This window comes from Thunnus thynnus, chromosome 7, assembly GCF_963924715.1.
Source record: "Thunnus thynnus chromosome 7, fThuThy2.1, whole genome shotgun sequence".
NCBI lineage: Eukaryota > Metazoa > Chordata > Actinopteri > Scombriformes > Scombridae > Thunnus > Thunnus thynnus.
The window spans coordinates 17,767,815-17,786,089 of NC_089523.1; the positions used below are offsets into that span (position 1 = coordinate 17,767,815).

The 18,275-nt window shown below is 38.7% G+C and overlaps 1 protein-coding gene across 9 annotated transcripts in view; it reads right to left on the reverse strand.

The window, feature by feature from the left end:
* Positions 1-5,757: 5,757 nt before the first annotated feature.
* The window catches only part of elna (elastin a), a 39,795-nt gene continuing 27,277 nt past the window's right edge, over positions 5,758-18,275 (reverse strand). Inside the window, exons 7-35 of one of the 9 annotated variants that reach the window (XM_067594675.1) lie at positions 17,950-17,979; positions 16,872-16,925; positions 16,632-16,706; positions 16,220-16,267; positions 16,023-16,085; positions 15,072-15,095; positions 14,888-14,962; positions 13,735-13,776; positions 13,581-13,646; positions 13,436-13,486; positions 13,225-13,320; positions 12,981-13,016; positions 12,608-12,787; positions 12,401-12,499; positions 12,016-12,129; positions 11,418-11,510; positions 11,224-11,304; positions 11,103-11,135; positions 10,750-10,827; positions 10,584-10,622; positions 10,270-10,383; positions 9,967-10,101; positions 9,663-9,794; positions 9,332-9,460; positions 9,027-9,107; positions 8,846-8,878; positions 7,666-7,788; positions 7,541-7,576; positions 5,759-7,093 (exon numbers count right to left, since the gene is read on the reverse strand). In XM_067594675.1, the coding sequence (XP_067450776.1) occupies positions 6,855-7,093; positions 7,541-7,576; positions 7,666-7,788; positions 8,846-8,878; positions 9,027-9,107; positions 9,332-9,460; positions 9,663-9,794; positions 9,967-10,101; positions 10,270-10,383; positions 10,584-10,622; positions 10,750-10,827; positions 11,103-11,135; positions 11,224-11,304; positions 11,418-11,510; positions 12,016-12,129; positions 12,401-12,499; positions 12,608-12,787; positions 12,981-13,016; positions 13,225-13,320; positions 13,436-13,486; positions 13,581-13,646; positions 13,735-13,776; positions 14,888-14,962; positions 15,072-15,095; positions 16,023-16,085; positions 16,220-16,267; positions 16,632-16,706; positions 16,872-16,925; positions 17,950-17,979 (2,399 nt within the window). In that variant the 3' untranslated portion in view covers positions 5,759-6,854. Of the gene's footprint in view, positions 7,094-7,540; positions 7,577-7,665; positions 7,789-8,845; positions 8,879-9,026; positions 9,108-9,331; positions 9,461-9,662; positions 9,795-9,966; positions 10,102-10,269; positions 10,384-10,583; positions 10,623-10,749; positions 10,828-11,102; positions 11,136-11,223; positions 11,305-11,417; positions 11,511-12,015; positions 12,130-12,400; positions 12,500-12,607; positions 12,788-12,980; positions 13,017-13,224; positions 13,321-13,435; positions 13,487-13,580; positions 13,647-13,734; positions 13,777-14,887; positions 14,963-15,071; positions 15,096-16,022; positions 16,086-16,219; positions 16,268-16,631; positions 16,707-16,871; positions 16,926-17,949; positions 17,980-18,275 lie in introns of all 9 variants that reach the window. The other 8 variants (XM_067594671.1, XM_067594672.1, XM_067594670.1 and 5 more) reach the window with 8 other exon arrangements.

Genomic DNA, 18,275 nt, shown 5'->3' on the forward strand with positions numbered 1-18,275 from the left:
TCTCCATCGGGAATCATTGTTGTTGTTGACTTGCTCCATTTCCAAACTCCTAACGGTACTGTAATACCGGAGGGATCTTTAGAGGCACTGGATTATGTAAAATCATCAGTTTTTTGTAGAGCCAATGTTAAACTACAGTATCTCCACCAATATACACAGTGAACCCAATGACATCTCAGTCTCTGGGACAAAATACTGTACTGTTACATTAATACTGAAAAGGATCTATTGATAATAACACATTTCAGTTATTTCTTCAGCAGGTTCTCTGTCACAGTTAAAGGAAAATGTTCCCAAAAAAGCTCTTGACTGATACATAATTAAGACTATAAAGCCAAAAACTGTTTATAAAATACAGTACTGAAAATCCAGCTGTGGTGATATTAAAGCAGGGAAGGCAGGGTGGAATTAACCTGACACGCCAGATGGTTTGTTACACAAAACCAGCTGAGAAGTCGTCCTTGGAAACTGTTTGGTAAAGGGCAGGCACAAAGAAATACTTGGTAGGTGATTGGATGAACCATCTGTCTATCATCGTTTATTACCGTCTTACCTTACGAGGCAGCTGGACTCACGAGATCACGTGAGAATCATCACAGGACACTGATTGGTTTGAACAAAAGCGCATAACTTGAAGCCTGACAAGACGGATTCTGACGTGATCTTGTGACTCCAGCTGCCTCGCATGTCAAGGGTGAAATATTGAGAAAATCTGGGTCTTCACATACAGCGTTTGCCATCATTTACCCCACTCAAGCTCTACAAGCTTTAAGAGTGCTGTTCTGTTTGTGACCTTGACTTCTAACCTCACTGTGGATGAAGGGGAAACATCAGGGGAACTTAATATTATCACATTATTGAAGGGGGTAATCAGCGAAATAAAACTCAAGTTCACAACACAGCACACAAGTTTAGTTCGCTTTCATGTGCTCTGACAGCAGCAGGTCTACCTGGTTTGGGTGGTTTAGCTCCGGCACCAGCACCTCCCAGTCCAGCCGCACCAGGATATGTCAATCCACCTGTCACAACAGGAAGAAAATTGTCTTAGATGTGGCAACAAAGACTCTTAAATGGTATACCTACAGTTGTCCTGTGTGGGATTGGATGGAATGAGTGTTCGTGTAAAAATTGCTTCCTCTAAAACACCAGCTACTTTCCAGCTATTTCCTACAAAGTATCCAGCCGGCTTCTCCTCCCTGGTACTACACTCCATACAGACTTATCAGCATGTTGGCCAGTTTCCTGCACAGGAAGCGTATTGCGATGGCATCTCCTGACCAACTGTCACTTTGTGCACTGGGCAGGATGTTTTTTTTTGTTTGTTTTTTTGTTTTTTTAAGTTGGGGGAACATTGTGTATTAGTGCTGTTAGCTTCCTCTCTTCTCATACATACCCTGTCCATATCCATGATGATATGGACTGTATCCCCCTGAATCATAATGACAGAAAAAGGTAGCATTATTGTCTGGCAGGTTACCTACTGTAACCTCCCACAGTGTGTATGTGTATGTTTATGTTTATGTATGTTTATTGTTTTATTTGTAATAAAACAATAAAACGAATCTTGTCATGACAAAAATAATTTAATCTTTTTTTTTTTTCTTAAGAAAGGAATTTGATTATATTTCATACTTTGTATGTCTTTGTCGACTGATACCTGACTTAAGTGTTTCTGGGGTTCACAAAAAATGTGTAATGTTACTTGTTAAATACAATCACGGTAATAGGTAATAGAAATGTAGTTTAGTTCTGACCTCCTGCTGCCAGTGGGATTCCTGCTCCACCCACACCTACGAAAGGACACAAAATAACGATGTGTGAGCTTACAGACACAAATGAGCAAAAATAAATAAATAAATCCGACCTCAAATTAGCCATGCAATAAGAAATCATTCTTTGGACGAACTGTGGAGTGGTTTGTTTAAAGCACAAATACAAATTATAAAAAATATACTTTTTTTCCTTTTTTCCAAGTGTTCTCTGTATGTCTGTCACAGTATGTGTATAACAATCACTTTTACAAGTAAGTATATTTAAAGATAACACTTCAAACTTTGTCCAATAAATGACTAGTTGGGTTTGGCTTTTGCTTGCATGTACACACACCTGGAGGTTTCAAAGGTTTTGCTCCAGGCAGCGTTCCGGGTCCAGTTCCAGGGACGACACCAGCACCATAAGGAACTAAAGCACAGAAACAATAGAAGCAGAACAGAACAGTCACTCTGATTAACAAGTCTATAATGTTTAAGTGAGAATAAAGGGAACATGCCTCCATAGGGTCCACTGTAGGGATTATCCACCTCTGCCTAGAACAAAACCTGTTCCAGCAGCTGTGGAGTCAAAGCGTTAGAGGGAGGTGTTAAGAAGATTCCTCTTTATCATGAGGAATAAAAGTGTGTTTATTCTGGTCTGTACTGGTTGTATCCTCTACAGACCACATCTTCCTGTTGTTTCTTGAAACCACATAGACAGTTAGACATTATATTCATTAAAAATGGGGGGAGAAAAGGCCAATTCAATGGCTTTATCTTCAGGTTCTGCTTAAAGGTGCAGTGCGTAGAATTTAGTGGCATCTAGCAGAACACACCTGACAGACATGGAAAATAATATTTATGAGTATGTTTTAATTAGAGTATGATCACCTGAAAATCACCTTAGAATGAGCCCTTTATATCTACATAGGGAGCAGGTCCTTTTCCACGGAGGCCACCAAGTTGCCTTTCGGCCACCATAGGTTCTCCTACATACTTGGAAGGGGAGGGGTGGGGTGGTTGGAGGGGTATGCAACCTCACCACTAGATACCACTAAATCTTACACACTGCACCTTTAATGTGATACAGATTTTAGGTACTTATTAGTTTGTTGTTTTCATTCAGAATATTATAAAGGCCACATATACTGTAGTAAATCTGTCCCCCTCTGTTACACTCTGCCTTGATTTTGATGAAAATGAAAAATGTATTATCATTTCATGATATGTGTTTAATGTTTTAACATTTATTTTCCTCATATTGTATATTTTTTATAATTCAATGTGTCTTATATGGAAGGTTCCATGGCAAGCGGCCGTGTGATATGACGATATATATTGTTTGACAATAGAAAAACATCTATTGTTTTTTCTCCTGTGTGTTTTATTTGTTGTTTATCTTTGATTTATTTATTTATTGTTTTTTTGTGTGCCTGTGAAGTACTTTGTTACTGGTGTCTGTGAAAGGTGCTATATAAATAAACTTTACTTACTTACTATTATGCTCTATCGTTTATCTTTAGGGCAATATCTTTCATCATTTGGAGTCTGTCCATCTTTTGCACAGATTACATTAATAAATTACTCTTCTTGGCTCTTTACTCACAAAGCTTTAATTGTACTTTCAGTAACTTAACGAGTGTAGCCGTCTTGAACTTGAGTGCTTCACCTGGTTCACTGTCTCTCCTCTGTTCCGCTGTGTGCAGCCCCGCCCACGCTGAACCACAGAGAGCAGAGGAGAGTAGTGCAACCATAAATGACAGCAAAACGCAGTAGATACTGTGTTATTTACCTAATTTATATGCACTTGTTTCATTTCAGCTTAGTGTGAGAGTCTCTACTGCAGTTTGCTGTCATTTATGGTTGCGCTACTAAGGATAATAAAAAAAAAAAGTCCCTCTCGGGCATTATTAGATTTGCCTAAACATTTGACTGACTGAATTCGACTAAATGAAATCCAACAAAAACACCTTGGACTTGGTCTCATGTCCATCACAGGTAAATACATATATATTGACTGCTGGTTTAATCGATTCAGGCATGAACCGTCTAGTAACAATGTGCATGGTAAGATAAATACAGTCCGGTGTCTGAAGGCGTAACTTTGAATAGGACAATTAAAAGGGTATTGATGACATAATTCGGATGTTTTGAATCTAAAATGATGACAATTGATGTATATTAGTGTGTTAGTGTGTCTTCCTTTACTGTGACGTTTCAGAAAGAACTACTGAGGTGATCCACACAGGTGAAATCAATAAAACACCAGTACAGAAATTAGCTGGCAGCCATTCAGTCTCTACAGTATACTATAATGTACTTTCATTAATTAATTATTCATTTTGCTTGATAGCACATGGAGGTTGCAATTTCAGGAGATCAGGAGCTTTTGGGAAACATAAAGTTAACATTACGCACTCCCAAACAATACATTGACCCTGTATATGGTCAATGTATTTAAAGTTGATTTAGTGGCGACAAAATGTGTGAGATCAACTCAATAAATAGTCCATTCATTCTGAGAATTAGAGATGAGGATTAACAAGATTTTAAAGGTAGACATTGGTCGTTGTTACCTGGTAGGATAGGTTTAGGTGGTTTGCCTGCTGTGCCAACACCAACACCTGAAAGCAGCAGTGTTTAGTGTCATTAGAGAGTCAAAGACTGCAGCAGAGACAGAGCTGCTGTGTTAGTCTTTGTCTCCACCATGTGGCCACCTGAATGTATTAAATCCATGAAGGTTCACCAACAAAACACAGCTTGAAGGTTACAACAAACAACATGGAGTTCTTAAATCAATAGCAGTATAAATATTGGCCTACCTCCAGGTTGTTGGACTCCGGTTGCAACTAAAAGAAAGAAGAGACTCACACATGAACTATCTAACATTCCCTATTTCAAAATGTGTTACTAATGCAAATGAGCCCAAAGACAAAAACAAACACAAAGAAACAGCTCAGAACAGCTACAAAGCTTGTCAAAAGAAAAAACCTTGTGGTGTTAAAAGCCACAAGGAAAACAACAACATCAACATACTGTAATACATCCAAATACAAAGGCAAATACATACTGCAAATACAGAATTAACACTCAAGGATGGTTTGACTGGTGACTGTGTTAGAGACTCAACTGCAATTAAATGACTATTAGGAAACAGGTTTTATTAAAATGTTTAAGATATTATTATTTGTTTTTTTTTTCCAAGTATTTGTTTGGATTTGCTTATTTAATTGAACTATAAAAGTCACATGACCAGTTAAACAATGAAATGGTCAATAAGGTGTGATATCATGGGATAACTATGTTTTTATGTGTTAGTTATAAAGTGTAGTATCTCTGCTGAGAGCAATTTTAATGACCACAGATACAAACAGAGAAAGTTTTCACTCACCAGGTTGACCTTGGCCAGTTGGACCAACTAGAAACACAACCAGAGATTAACTCAGTTAAACTCCAGTATAAAATCCCACTGAGAATACATGATGGTTAAACAGTGCAAAACAGTACATTTGGTCCAAATCCAACATAATATTGTATAACACACATGCAAAAGAAACTGAAAACTGCTCTTACCACCAGAGGGCAAAACACCTGCTCCACCTGTGACATAAACATACACAAGGCACTTAAAAGTTTTGTAACATATCAAGTACTAAGATTTCTGAGTATTTCTTGGTGTATTTCAATATGAGAGAATTTTTTATATATTTACCAACACCTGTGCCGGCTGCGAAATAAAAAAAAATCTCTCATTAAGTTTAGTTTGCTACAGTACATATTTATTCAGACAGTTTATTATAGTATGATGACTAATTAAAAAACAATTTCATGTCCTACTCACCACTTGGCTGAATAATGCCACCAGCAACTATCAAAAGTTAATAGATAACAGTATGTAAGAACAGGTTGAAACATATGGCCAAATTAAATGAAATAACAGAAAAAATATAGCCTTTTTTAACCTACCGCCTGTTAAAAGACATCCGCCACAAGAGTACAGAGTGCAAAAAAGAGGGAAAAAAAATAAAATTAGTCAACCTATCTTTTATAATGTTAAATGTAAGTAATTGTATTTGTTTAGTTTGGTTACATAAATAATAATTAAATATGCAATGGCTGTTGATGAAAACAGAAATAAACAAACAAGTGAAAACAGAACTCAATTTTACATGTTGGAAAAGGCAGGTTTGGGAATAGGGAACAAAATACAAGACAACCCTTTACAGAAACATTTAACATAACAAGAACATCTCGTCAAGACAGCAGACACACAACACAACAACTCACTGAAAGGTGCTATTCTACAGCAGGGGCTTCACAGTTCATACAGTACACACGTGACTATATAAAACTGCAAATTAAATGTCACATTATACACTTTCATGGCAATGATTTTATGAAATTTGAATCCTAGAAATATCACAAAACTCCCCTGCTGTAGAACGTGAACTGTAACACTGATCAGGAAAAACTGACCCAGTTCAGGCATTCATATTGTCAAAACAAACCTCTTGAAACATCTAAGAGAGATCAAGAATGTGAAGATTACATTACAGGGTTAATCAACAGTATCACTATGTTTTGAATGTTTACCCCATAAATAAATCAAATTTGACAGGTCACATTATCCAAATATTACAGGTATGATATGCATGAAAAATAATCCATCAAGCACGGTGAGCTGTTAGTAAAAAGGAAAGGCGTGCGCAAGACAAGTGCTGTTGAGAAAAAGAGAAAAAAAAGAGACCCGTGACCACAACTGACAGTAATAATTGTGGAGCGGCAGGGTTCAGGCAGGCTAAATCCAATTCTCTTTCAGCACTACATAAGGCCCGACATTTAAGGAATTTTTCTCAAGCACAGCTGTCGTAAGTAAAATGTTCTTATATCTGACAATGCCAAATTCACTTATCAGATGGTGTGTAATGCTGAAAGAAGTAGGTGAGTAACACTTGTCTTTACAGTCTCTAAATGAAACCGAATATCACTCAGTAAAAGAAGAAATATTTGTTAAAGACAGTTTTCTACAGTCCAAACAGTATTTGAGAAGATAAACAACTCTTATCTGAAAATGTAAGTCTCATGCTGTAATTTCTGTCCATATCAATTATGAGTACAAGTATAATAGAATACATATAGATTTAGACAAACACTCACATTCAAAACTACTGAGAGGACCGACCTACAGTGTACTACAGTAGCAAATACATAACAATTCTTAATTGGATTGATATTAAATACCACAGGTTGCACTTTACGGCGAAACATTTCATGCAAACAGTAAGTCTTACTGGGCTCTGGGACCTCTGGGGCCATGCCAGTTGTGGCAATAGGCGTGGGCCCTGCCAAAAGACAACAGGTTCCAGTTTCATACATTGTGCATTAAAACGGAGCAGAGTGGGAGAGACTAGAAAAGGCAGAAGCCGTGAGGTGGATCTTGACGTTGCCACAGCTGGGAGGCTGTAAGCTAGAGGAGGTCAATAGCTGGTAGCACTAGCAATAAAAATGTGGGCAGGAAATGGGTGAAGAAAAATGTAGAGGGCATAAATGATGGTGATGGAAGTGCTGGTGCAGTGTGCAATTGCCGGATAGCAGTGGAAATGGTGTGGTGGGTTCAGCTGTCTTTGTGTTTGCTGAAGGAGCTGAATGAGCTTCTGATGCTTGACAATATCCTTTATTGTGTAATATTTACTATGAGTGTAGTTAAGTACTATACTGTAGGTTTTGGCAGCAAAACCTTCCTCCCATATGCTGTATATTTATTAGATAATATTGGCTTTTCAGTGTACCTGGACGAGGGGTTCCACCAAGACCAACATCCTTTCCTGTAAAAGCAATAAAAAGATAATTCATACTGCAAAATATATAAAGGGGCTCATAAATAAAGAAAATAAGAAACTATTCAAAGGTTTACCTGGTTTTAGATCTACAGGACCACCTGTACCACCTGGCACCACAATAGCAGAACCATCTGGAACAACACTGACAACCTGACCTGGTGTAGCTCCTGGGACACCAAGTCCTATTCCAGTAACACCTCCAATGAGAGGCACATATGAGGTCAGCAAATCAATGCCACTGTTATCTGCTACATTACAATAAAAACAGCTAAAAGTGACAATACCGACTCTGTTATATCTGACAGTTCCCTTTTCTATGCGCTCAGATGTGGATTTCTTGTACTTGTTGTTTTGATGAAGAGACATCAATAACAGCAGCAAGTGTTAAAGCCACATCTTAAAATCCATTTCTACTCCTGTTGGTGGAGAAATTGGTTTCTGCTTCTTTTACAGTGCATTTCTCTCTGTATGACAGTTACATATCAGTAAAATGACAAGTCTAGATTAGTGCCCTTCTGTTTGTTTGACAGAAACATTGCATGTTTAAACCTGCAATAACAGATTTTTCGGGGACTCGGAGGCAGCGAAAAGAAGTTGTTAACACAACATTGATCTATCATCACCTTTTAAGTTGATATAGCAAACTTGTTAGCAAACGGTTGCTTATTTACACTTCCAGCAGTTACAGAGCAACATTATCTGAATATCTAGGGAATGTAAGTACCATATTCACTCTCATATAGCTCTACGTTTTGTCTGTACCAACTCCTGAGGGAAATAGCTGTATTATTAGCTGCTAAATGCTTGACCATGTTCATAGCTAGTGTGTGTGTTTGCCATTTGGTGCTGAGCAGTTAGCATACAGAGGATTTTTCGTGCTTTTTTGCTGAAAAAAGCTGCCTGCTGCCACCAAAAACAACGCTACGAGAGCAGTGAGAGTAAAGCAGCTGAAACATGCTACAAAGCTCCATAAAGCTGCGGGGAGCTGCAGAGTCCGGTGATAATTCTCTGTAGATTCATTATTACACGCAACAAAAATTACACATTGTAACTTGATACATTGTTATAACAAAAATATCAATTATAGCTGCTTTAAGGTATGATATCATTTACTGTTTGTGAATAAGAAAAGAAACTAAATTACAAACATTGCCAGAAACTGCTTTAACAGATTTTATGTGAAGACATTGTCTGTTGAGTTTACAGAATGATACTAAATAACTAAACTGTAACAGTTTTACAGCTTCTCCTCACCATATTTTGGTGGTTTCACACCGCCTGGATATCCTGTATAAAAACATAGAATCGTCAATACTCTTACCTCTCATCATACACTTTGCATGATGTCACATCAGTCCTGTTAAATAATAATGTAGTAATAATGATGAAATAATACTAATTCTACTGGTTTTTCATACACATGCGCATGTAGTACCTCCAAACCCTCCTGGTACAGCACCAGGTACTACTCCAGCTCCACCAGTTCCTGCTGTTCCTCCCAGTCCAGCACCAACTCCTAATTAAGGAAAATGGAGCAGGTTGCATCAACTTCACACTAGAACTACAGTTTATACACAAAAAAAATCACTATAGATATTGTGTATTTTATACATACAGTACCAGTCAAACGTTTGGACACACCTTCCCTTGAATGAGAAAATGTGTCCAAACTTTTGACTGGAAGTGTAAATGAATTTCTCTGAATGTGTAATATCTGTGTGCTTGTATATTGTACAGTACCATATTTAGCAGCTTTTGCAGCAGCAGCAGCAGCAGGGTATTGTCCAGCTCCAACTCCTCCTGGTACAAAACCAGGTCCTACTCCTGCACCTCCTGTTCCTAACCCTGCTCCAGCTCCTCCTGCAACCCCTAATTGAGGGAAACAGGTTGCATTATTAATTTACCTTTAATGAAATATAACAATAGGTAAGATAAGGTAAGTAAGAAAATAGTTTTGGAATTATTTAAAAACTAGTCCCCACTCTTTCCCTTCCCCTGATATTTAGTCTATATGCAGACCTATGTGTTGGGATGTTTAGTATTTCAGAGTTTGTGTGCTTGTTTATTGTACCGTATTTAGCAGCTTTTGCAGCAGCAGCAGCAGCAGCAGGGTATTGTCCAGCTCCAACTCCTCCTGGTACAAAACCAGGTCCTACTCCTGCTCCTCCTGCTCCTAACCCTGCTCCAATTCCTCCTGGAACTCCTAATTAAGAGAATAAAGTTAATTGTATCATTAGTTTACAGTTATAATAAAAACATAACAATGAATAAGATAAGGTAGGTGAAACATAGATTTATTATCAGAATCAGTTTATACACAAGGAAAAGTCTCAGAATGTGCAGTATTTGTGTGTTTGTATGCTTTTTTATTGTACCATATTTAGCAGCTTTTGCAGCAGCAGCAGCAGCAGCAGCAGGGTATTGTCCAGCTCCAACTCCTCCTGGTACCAAACCAGGTCCTACTCCTGCTCCTCCTGCTCCTAACCCTGCTCCAATTCCTCCTGGAACTCCTAATTAAGGGAATAAAGTGAGTTGCATCATTAGTTTACAGTTATAATAAAAACATAATAATGAATAAGATAAGGTAGGTAAAAATAGATTTATTTTCAGAATCAGTGTATGCACAAGGAAATGTCTCTGAATTAGTATTTGTGCGCTTGTGTGTTTGTTTATTGTACCATATTTAGCAGCTTTTGCAGCAGCAGCAGCAGCAGCGGGGTATTGTCCAGCTCCAACTCCTCCTGGTATCAACCCAGGTCCTACTCCTGCTCCTCCAACTCCTCCTGGAACTCCTAATTAAGTGAATAAAGTGAGTTGCATAATGAGTTTACAGTTATAACAAAAACAAAAACATTGAGTAGGATAAAGTGGGTGAAATTTATTATCAGAATCATATTTAGTTATATTTATCTCATGAGCATTATGGCCTAAAGTCCAGAAAACATAAAGAAAACAATCACAAAAAAAGAACATCTTAAAGAAAATATCTTACCATATTTTGGGGGTTTGACTCCAGCACCAGCTCCATAAGCTATCAGAAAGCACCAAAATGTTTGTGACCGAGAATCCATTAGATCATATTGAATCATCATATAGGAAACAGTAGGAACACATTCATTGTACAAAATCTTTTGTCAACACTGATTTTTACAATTTACCTCCATAGCCGACACCACCAGGAACCTGTCCTGCTCCCCCTGGGACTCCTGCTCCTCCTAGGCCTGCTCCTGGGACACCTGTTGGAGAGTGAGTGAAGAATCAACCTCACTTACACAGTTTAAGAATGAAATATTACAATTCTTTGATTTTATTTGTCAGCTATTGTCATTACAATTTTAACAAGAAAATTAACCTATTGATGCATTTAAGGAAAGATTTTGTTGCACATACAGTACCAGTCAAAAGTTTCACTTGAATGAGAAAGTGTGACCAAACTTTTGACTAGTACTGTATATATCAGTCTAGTCACACTGTATGACATGAACTGTAAAAGATAAGATCACAGTCTTACCATATTTAGGAGGTTTCGCTCCAGCTGCCAAAGCTGCAACACAACATGCCCAGCAGAGGTTAGATTAAAAATGATCTTATAATTTTGCCAAAGTAGTAAAATATCTGTCTCAGGGGCTTACATCCATATCCTGGTCTAAATGGGACTCCTCCAGGAACTCCACCTGCAGCACCACCTGGATATACCCCTGCACCACCTGGACCTTTTATTAAAAAATAATCATGTAATAATGCACATTCACATAAAATGCTACTTGAGAGACTATTAATTTGGTCAGCAATATTTTTTTCTATTAAGAGTGTTAATTGTAGTTACCATATTTAGCAGCTTTAGCTGCAGCAGCAGCAGCAGCAGCAGCAGGGTATCCTCCAGCTCCCAGTCCTCCTGCCACTTGCTGTCCTGCCGCTCCTGTGGAAGACACATTTATAAGCTGGTGGTATGGTTTAGTTTAGTGAATTTGGGGAGAGTTTGCTGGCCATTAAATTTAGAGTAGTGGCAACAATTAAGAACAATTTATAGTCTTGTTCACCTGACCAGACTTTTTGAGACTTCCATGTGCACATTACATAAACACATGTAAGATTACAGCAACAGTATTTTATTTCACTTGCTTTGCATCTGAAAGTGTTATCAAGCAGACTCTATTAAACTTGCAGTAGTGGGTACCAGGGGGCCAGGTTTGAGTCCTGTCAAGACCGTTGAGTTGCTGGGCATTTCAAAGGTACTATAGTCTTGTCAAAGCTTAAAATAGACCATACAACAATCAGACTACTGCATTGGACCACAACTCCTCTGTGTCCAGTCTCTGCCCCTCTCAGGCTTCTTTACTGGCCTTACACTTCACTGGGTACTGCCACTAAGAAGAATCAAAATCCAACCAGAGAAACATTGCAAGTTATGAATAGTAATCTACCATATTTAGCAGCTTTAGCAGCAGCCGAGTATGCTCCTGCTCCTCCCAGTCCTCCTGCTCCTCCCAATCCTCCTGCTCCTCCCAGTCCTCCTACGCCTCCCAGTCCTCCTACTCCTGTAAAAGACACATTTATCTAACAAGTCTTTTCAGGTAAAGCTGGTGTTGTGGTTAAAAATAGTAAATTTGGAGTGCATTTGCTGGCATTAACATCAAGTAAATACAGTAAGAACAAGAGGCTTTTGTTGTGTTATTGGGTGTCTATAGGTGCACTGTACTGTCCAAAAACAGACATATATATATATATATATATATGACACACCTGAGTAAAGCAGAAAAAAAGGTTTTAACAGAATTTTCTCTTTAGTTGACAAAAAAATGACCATACCATATTTAGCAGCTTTGGCAGCAGCAGCTCCTGCTAATCCTGCATGTCCTCCTGTCCCTCCTAGTCCTGCTTGTCCTCCTACTCCTCCTGCTCCTAGTCCTTCAGCACACATGACCAAGTGAGGGCAAGAAAAACAAAGCTTATAACCAAACAATTTTAAGTTAAAAAAAAGTGCTTTATGGTGTTAATGCCATTTATACACCACACCATATTTAGCCGCTTTGGCTGCTGGTGAATATCCACCAAGTGGTAATCCTGGACCTCCTCCTGGAACACCTCCTGGAACTCCTCCTGGTACTCCAAGTGGTGCTCCTCCTGGTACACCCCCTGGTACACCTCCTGGTACACCCCCTGGTACTCCTCCTGGTACTCCTCCTGGTACTAGTCCTGCCCAGGGGACAGCAGTGGAACAAACAATTAAAATGTGTCAACATAAATTGAGAAGTTCTTCAAAACAAAAGGTAATGTGAAGTACTGGCAATATGTTTTTCAGCTACTTATAGGATGAAAGTAACTACGATGTTTGAGAATGTGGTTGTAAAAATGCTTCCATGATATGCAAAAATGTGAGAGTTCTCACCATATTTAGCAGCCTTGGCACCAGCCCCATAGCCTGCTGGAAAATATGAAAAGATGTGGAAGCATATGATAACATCAGTAGAAATTGAAATTTATGCATTTCTAGAGGTGAGGATCTAAGATTAACAAAGTTGTCTCAATATTTTCCACCACTGAACTGTTCTATGGGTTTTTCAGTCATGAGACCACTAGCATGGCTTTTGATTTTTAGTCTTGTTTTGTATGTCTTTTGCTAGATGTTATACCTCCTGGATACAGTCCACCAGCGCCAGGAACACCACCAACACCGCCAACACCTCCGACACCTCCCACACCACCAACTCCTCCAGCAACACCCAAACCTGAGCATAGAGCACATACTTCAGTCAGATACAAATGTGAACTAATGTTACACAACTTGCAAAATATTTTAATGATAGGAAAGTGTTGTCTTGGTTAGTGAATGTTGTAGATTACCATATTTGGCAGCTTTAGCTTGAGCAGGAGAGATGCCACTGGGCCCCACTCCTGAAGAAAAGAAAAACAACATGAGAGAGATTTTGGTCTTTTCTACCTTTCTACTCCGCATCAATTAACAGTATATTCATAAAAAAACACACACCAGTTCCAACAGGATATCCTTTCCCTCCTGGAAGTCCAGCTCCACCGGCTCCAAAGCCACCATAACCTGAAACATTGTAATGTGACACATCATTAACTCTTGGATTTCCATGATTATACCAAGTCTTTTCCAAAATGTGAAAAAGTATTTGTACCATAGGGAAGTTTGCCTCCTCCAGGTTTTGCTCCATAAGCACCTGAAGAGAAAAAGATGATGAGGCAGAATGCGTGTGCACACATGATCAGATCGACCATCATTTTAAAGTCCAGTGTAACTGTTTTGAATGTCATTAATTTGACAATTACTCTAAGAATGTCCATATTCCTTTAAAATATATAAAAGCAACTGTTCACAATTACATTTAACCAATAAAGAGGTTAGTGAGTCCCAGTAAATGTTAAGATTTCAGCCAAGTAGGTCATTGCCACAGCACAATTATGCTTTTCAGCGAGTTTGCAAACAGTGAAGTTTGGTGTATTTTATGTGTTTTTTGATTCATAGCACCGCCTGGATCCAGAGAGACGTACGCATATTCAATGATTGATTCTTTGACTTGCTCATCATTCATTTGTATCCTCTCTGCAGTAGTACTCTATCTATCTATCTATCTATCTATCTATCTATCTATCTATCTATCTATCTATCTATCTATCTATCTATCTATCTATCTATCTATCTATCCAAGCAAATATGTGAGAAAATAACTTAAGACAGTACATTAAAGGCCTAACTGCCAATTCAGTGATTATATAACTGTTATTATGTAAAGGCAATGACATAAAAGTGTGAACAATACAATCTTCTTTCTACAGGGGAATACTCGTACATGAACCTCTGAATATTCAGTTTTGTAAAACCTGTCATCTTTTCATTTATGGAATTTTGCAGCAACTTGGTGAGTTGGCAAGCTAGCTACATTGTGGCAAAGTTTAGTAGCAGCATTTTTCTCCTCTCCTGTAGGGCTAGCAGCAGAGCAGCATTGCTGTGGGAATCTCTACAAAGCAGCCATGTTCTGTTTTTGGGGCCATCAGAAAATTGACAAATGGAACAAAATGAAAATAATCTTTCTGGGGCCCCAAAGACAGATCTCCCTCTGCAGAAACAATCAGTGATAAACCCACCATAGAAAACCTTAGGGTGGTACCCATAGAAGTGCCCATTGGTTATCAGGCCATAAGGCGAGTAAGACTGTCTTTATTCTGGAGAAAAAAGAACTGTAAGGTTCAAATACTCGCTATGAACAAATCAGTGAACGGACAAATGCAACCACCTGTAAACCACAGTTACTGTCTAGATTCAGATCACACCTTGAACTTTGGGTGTTTTGAGGGGGTATCCATGGAACACTCCTGGCTGTAACTGTCCACCATACCCGCGACCTGCTGTTAAGGGACAAAAAGTTTAAATCCTTACCAGCTAATACCAGTAATACAGACAAAAACACAAATATGTTTTTTTTAAATACAGTAATAATCATAAAAAAAGGCCTACCTGCTCCTGGACCTGTCTGTCCAACTGCATAAGAGAAATGACAACATCCAATCAGATGCACAGATGAAGGAAAATCAATGTTTGAACGCAAATACTAGAATTCCGACACTGAGAAAAACACAAGAAATGCTAAACAGAGCATAGCAGTGGACAAAGCTGCTTGAATACAACATGATAAAAATCCCCAGCGATAACTGACAGCTCATACAACACTTGGCTGAAAACACAATATACTCTGTTCAAATGTTTTATGATACAGGTGAAAAGCAGATACTGGATCTCTTCCTGATTTAGTTCCATCTCATATACAAGGAAACTCAGGTTGAGAATACATTTAGGTGGTGACCTTTATTAAGCAAACTAACTTCTGTGGAACTGATGTTTCTAGCAAACAATAAAACTGTTTTATAGGATAATAAACTGTGCAGCATCGAGACAGGTCAGGCAGGAGGACTTGGGCAAGGAGATCTCAGAGGAGTGCACTAGGAAGGAGTCCTACACATTGACTCTTACAGTTCAAGGTGTTAGATTGATTAAATTGGTCTAAATATAAGTTTAATGAAATATTCCTAAATATAGATCCTTCATGTGAGTGCTGTGGGCTTTTTCCGGCACCGCTGGCTCAGATGTTCTGGACATGGTCTAATCAAGTTACAGGAGAAACACTTTTCAAATATAATTATGAGTTTTGAATAGGCCTATTTGTTTCCTCTCGACATTTTGGCTGCAAAATTTGGTGTTACAGACTAAAGTCTAATATTGTGAACCAGTTGTGTATATTGTATTTTTGTATTTTATATTATTTCGCTTTGAGCTGCTGTGCTCCCCATATTCATATTACTTTAACAGGCAATAAAAATTGTGTTAAAAAATAAAATGCAAGTGTTATTCAATTCCAATGAGATAAATTCAAAATCAGCCAACACTCATGACTAAAATGCTACACTTTACCTGATTTGGGAGTCAGGCCAGTGCCAGTGGCTACTCCTGGCAGAACTCCACGTCCACCAAACCCTGAGGGAGCCATAACCAATCACAGAACAGCCACATTAAAGTGCTTGTTTGCAAAACCAGTGACAATCCACATAATAAAAGACAATAGCAAGTGTCAGTATAGTGTCTGAGATGAATCAATGAAAGTGACACACCTTTTCCTGGTACCAATCCACCTTGGTAAAGTCCTGGCACACCAACACCTGCCACAACCAATGAGAGGACAGAACTGCATTTTTCATTCCATATTCAAATATGTGCAAATGATCTGGCATGCAAACGAAGGCGTAGCTTTGTTTTCTGTGTGGATTCATGACAACAGGTGCTGCTGACATGTTACAGAATTATTTTTCTTTTCTTTCAGAACTGTTTTGTTTAAAATTATTTCGAAACTGAGTTGAGTAAACTAGGTCTTGTAAAAAAATGCTTTGAGTATAGTGTTACGGATGAAGCTGATTTAAACAAAATGCATATTATCTCATTCTCACATAAACATGGCCAACATAACACTGCAGACCCTTAATTTGTAAAACATCATTAGTATATTTAAAAAACAAACTACAAAACCTGGCACTTTCGCGGCTTTCTTTCCCGCTCCAACACCAGCACCTCCTGGGAGGCCTGTCTGAGGAAGGACAGGGGCTGGAAAAAAAAAGATGAAATGTTATGTTACTCCAAGGGAGTAAGACAAACAATTTAACACAAGCTGGAGCAAACATCACATTCGCTTTTCAAAGAAAACAGAGCAAAATAAAATTATAAGATGAGAAAACGGGAAGGGTTATGTGATGTGCTTGTGTGTCTTGCCTCCAGCAGGCAGTACGGCTCCAGTTCCTGTTCCTCCTGGCACTACTCCTGTTCCTGTTCCAAAGCAAAGTGTTCAGATATAAATATAAACTCTATGAAAACAATTTAAGGTTTAAATGTTATACATCTGTGAACATTACTTAAGAAAATCTTGTATTGTGAGTTACGTTGTTATACATCCCATGGCCACTAGAGGTCTCTGTGAAAAAGCCATAATGAACAGGTTTGTGCATCCTGCCAGTTTGACCTCTTCAGCAGGGAGCCAGATACCTACACTGACCATTGGTATTAAGAGCAGCTAATTGGACCCTTCTAGTCTGTCATCACTCCATGATCAAAAGCAACATGGCTGACTTTTAATCTAATCAAGAGAGGCAGCCAGTATGCATGGCATTTGCCTTGCCTCATCAAATGCCTCATTTCTTTGGCTATCCCCTCATGCAGGAAATGAGCTGTCAGCTTCACTTGTAAGGGAGCTTGGCAGCAGGATAAAACACAACCGTTTATTTGTTTAAACCTTTTTATTTTCATTTTTTAATCTTAAATTCCCCATACTTTGCCGGACAGACGTTGCGCACTGCCTCTAAGTATGTGGCCTGGGAGATTAGGTGAGGAAAAGTTTGGCAAGGGAAGGTTTTGTTTTATCTGTGCTCTTTCAGAGGAATGACATGTTATTTTGAGCATCATGAAAAGAGCACCGACTGATTCTAGAGACTAAAGTTTTGTTACTGCCAACCAATACTTAAGAGAAGGCTCTTTGCCATAGTGAAGTCCTGGTAATGATTGGACCCTCCGGAGTCCATGTTTAATCAGCCCGCCTAATTAAAAGCAAATCACGCGCACATACAAGCACAGACTTTGAGGTCACGCTGGCTCCACTGAAGTACAAACTGTCTAAAGTTTACAGGTACATGATAAAAATGTACATTTCTGTGCCAAACTCTGTTTTTCGTGAGTTAGCATTAATGTGAAACATTCGTTTTGGCTTTCTCCTAGCATGCATGCATGCAGATGTATCAGTATTGAGCACACTTTAAGTTTGTGCAATGGTCTGTCATCAGGCCAAGAATGAGCTTACCTGCTCCTGGTAGCAGAGGGCCTCCAGCACCTGTGTTTAGGACAACAAGAACAGTATTCATTTGTAACAGTATTCATCAGAAAAACTGTTCTCAGCCTGGGACAATGCTTGAACAGAAGTTGAATATTTGACTAGTTGAGACTCATAATCCCTTCCTGAGCAAAGCAGGAGGTCATCCCTGGGCAGGTGACCACAAAAGCCTGCCTGATATGTAAGTAAACATAGTTAATGTATATGATTTCTATATTGATAACTGATGCTTCATGTATGAATTTTCAAGCACTGGAGTTTGCAATAAAGCACACAAAAGCTCTTTTAATGTCCAG